The sequence below is a fragment of the Monoraphidium neglectum genome, assembly GCF_000611645.1.
Source record: "Monoraphidium neglectum strain SAG 48.87 unplaced genomic scaffold scaffold03265, whole genome shotgun sequence".
In the NCBI taxonomy this organism is placed as follows: Eukaryota; Viridiplantae; Chlorophyta; class Chlorophyceae; order Sphaeropleales; family Selenastraceae; genus Monoraphidium; species Monoraphidium neglectum.
The window spans coordinates 2372-4541 of record NW_014010363.1 but is presented as its reverse complement, the minus strand read 5'-3'; the positions used below and the strand labels follow the sequence as shown (position 1 = coordinate 4541).

Here is a 2170-nt window from a genome sequence, read left to right as displayed (position 1 = left end):
CCGCCGCGCCGCGTCAGCGTACCGCTGTGGAGGAGGGCCGCTCAACGAGTTCACCGGCCGCCAAACCCGACCGCCTGCAGCCGACGCCCCGTCTTCGTCGCACGGGGCCCGGCCAACCCCTGTTGTGCGCAGTCGTGCGCGTGCGAGTGCTGCTGCCACTGCCTTCTGGCGCTGGCATTTTCCGCCGCGCCGCCCCTCACCTGGTCGCCGCTCTGGACGTGCACCGGCCCTATCCGGACAGCCGTGTACTTGCCGCCACTGGAGGGCCGCTCGTTGATGCACTCGACATGCACCTGCCCCACCACTGACTGCACCGCCCCCAGGATGTCCGCCTTGAAGGCGCCCGTGCCGTCGGACACGCCGATGGCCTGGAAGGAGCGCGTGCACGGGTACGTGTTCACCTGTGATTGGTTTTGGGGAAGGGGGTTGACAGGCAGGGTGGCCGGTTTGGGGCTCGCGATCGTGACTCCCAGAGTGAGGGCAGCCCCCGCGGCAGCTTGCGCCAAGTTGACAAGACCGTCTTGGTTGCGCCGAGGATGAATTTAAAGGGCCCCCCTTGGGTTTCGACGCCCCAGGTATCGTGTTTGGGTGGCGAACTGGGGGGCAGGGCATCGGCGCCCGCAGCTGCCGCGCCCGCCCATCCTCAATTTGACCACCCCCGCCCAAAGGCGCCGCGAAGCCCGCAGCCTACAACCGCATCGCGGCCTCGGCGCCGTGGGGCACAGGCACCGAGCCGTCAAACGCCCGGCGGCCTCGGGGGCCCACCGCGATGTTGGGTGGTGAGGAGGTTGCATGTTGGTGAATGTGGGGGGAAGTTGCCATGCTCAGTGGTGCTGAGGCTGCGCCGCGCACCTTTGAATCCAGCTTCTTCCATTCGTCGACGCTGGTGTAAGCGGAGAACTCGCGCACAGGGCCCGACGACTGCGGGCCAGGGCCCGCCGCTGGTGGCGCGGGGTGCGAGGTTGGCGGCAGGGGTAAGGCGACAGAGCTTGCTGCAGCAGCATGCGCACGCCAGCGCGGGCGTATTGTCGCTTGCATGCATCTTGCATGGCACCATGCGAGGGTCGTCGCAGCTCAGGCTCACCCGGCTGGCCGTCCTGCTCGCCGCCAGCCGCTCGTACATGCAGTTGCCGCCGCTGCTGCGTCGCGCAGGACTGCCGCAAGAATGCGCCACTCCTCACGGCGGGCGACGTTGCGCCCGCCCGCATGATTGAATGCTTAGATTGCATCAACATTCCGTTTCAGGGGCTCAAATGAGGTTCACTAAAGGGTGATCTACTTGCAAGCCGTCGTCAATAATAGGTGTGGCTTCGGAAGACAATTCGATTGGGTTTAACGAGGAAATGACGATCAAAGTGGCAATGTATGGTGACCCTGCACAGTGCTTCGTGCATGTGCACTACCGTTGGCGAGATGCGTGCCTGGCAGGTTGTGTGCTTGCGGTGTGCCGCCCAGGCGGCTTACCACCATTCGCCATGTTCTGGAACCTTGACTCCACGATACACCCTCATCATACCAGCCCACCTGATATTGAAAAGGCATCCTGCTGCACGCACATCGGTGGCCGTGGGCTCCCAGTCAACCCTGCCCGAGCAGTGGCGGCTGTCCCTCGCCACGAGTAAGGGACGCCGCACTCGCCTTGTGTTGCTGCAGCTTCCCCTCTCCAAAACATTCCTATGGTGGCCGCAGGCAGGCGGTTGGTGCTGCATGCCCCTGTTGGCGGGCCGCACGTGGGCGCGCACAGGCTCAAACGTACAGGCCCCAACAAAGCTGCATGCTTGTGAGCATCAGCAGGCGGCATTTACAGGCATGGCGTTGATGTGGACCAGCAAATGGGGGAGGTGACAAGGGGGCGCGGAAGAACTGCTGGCCGCTCACTGCCTGGTACACGTGCACGCATGTGCCGACGCACAGTGGCGTGTCTTGGACCGGGCGGCGCGCAGCAGGAACGACCTATGCAGGCTGGAACGCGCTCATGCGTGTGCGGGTCAATTGTGGCGGGTGACTGCCGACAACGCAGCGGAGGGGGCCACTCAGACTGCAAGAGGCTGATGGGAGAGCAGTGCCTGCGTTGCGCTGCACAAACAGGGGTCGTGCCCGCAGGCAGCTGGGATGGCGGCGCGGCGCTTGGGGGGGGGGGCACAGCTTGTGACTTCAAAGGGGGGGGGGT

At 65.0% G+C, this 2170-nt stretch overlaps 1 protein-coding gene across 1 annotated transcript in view; it reads right to left on the bottom strand.

Annotated features, from left to right (window-relative positions):
* MNEG_12478 (hypothetical protein) overlaps window positions 1-1208 on the bottom strand; it is a gene marked incomplete at both ends in the record, with an annotated part of 1820 nt that extends 612 nt beyond the window's left edge. The window contains 3 exons of the mRNA XM_014039050.1: window positions 201-401; window positions 853-941; window positions 1085-1208. Coding sequence (XP_013894504.1) covers window positions 201-401; window positions 853-941; window positions 1085-1208 — 414 coding nt within the window. The remainder of the gene's footprint in view (window positions 1-200; window positions 402-852; window positions 942-1084) is intronic.
* Between the last annotated feature and the right edge of the window lie 962 nt (window positions 1209-2170).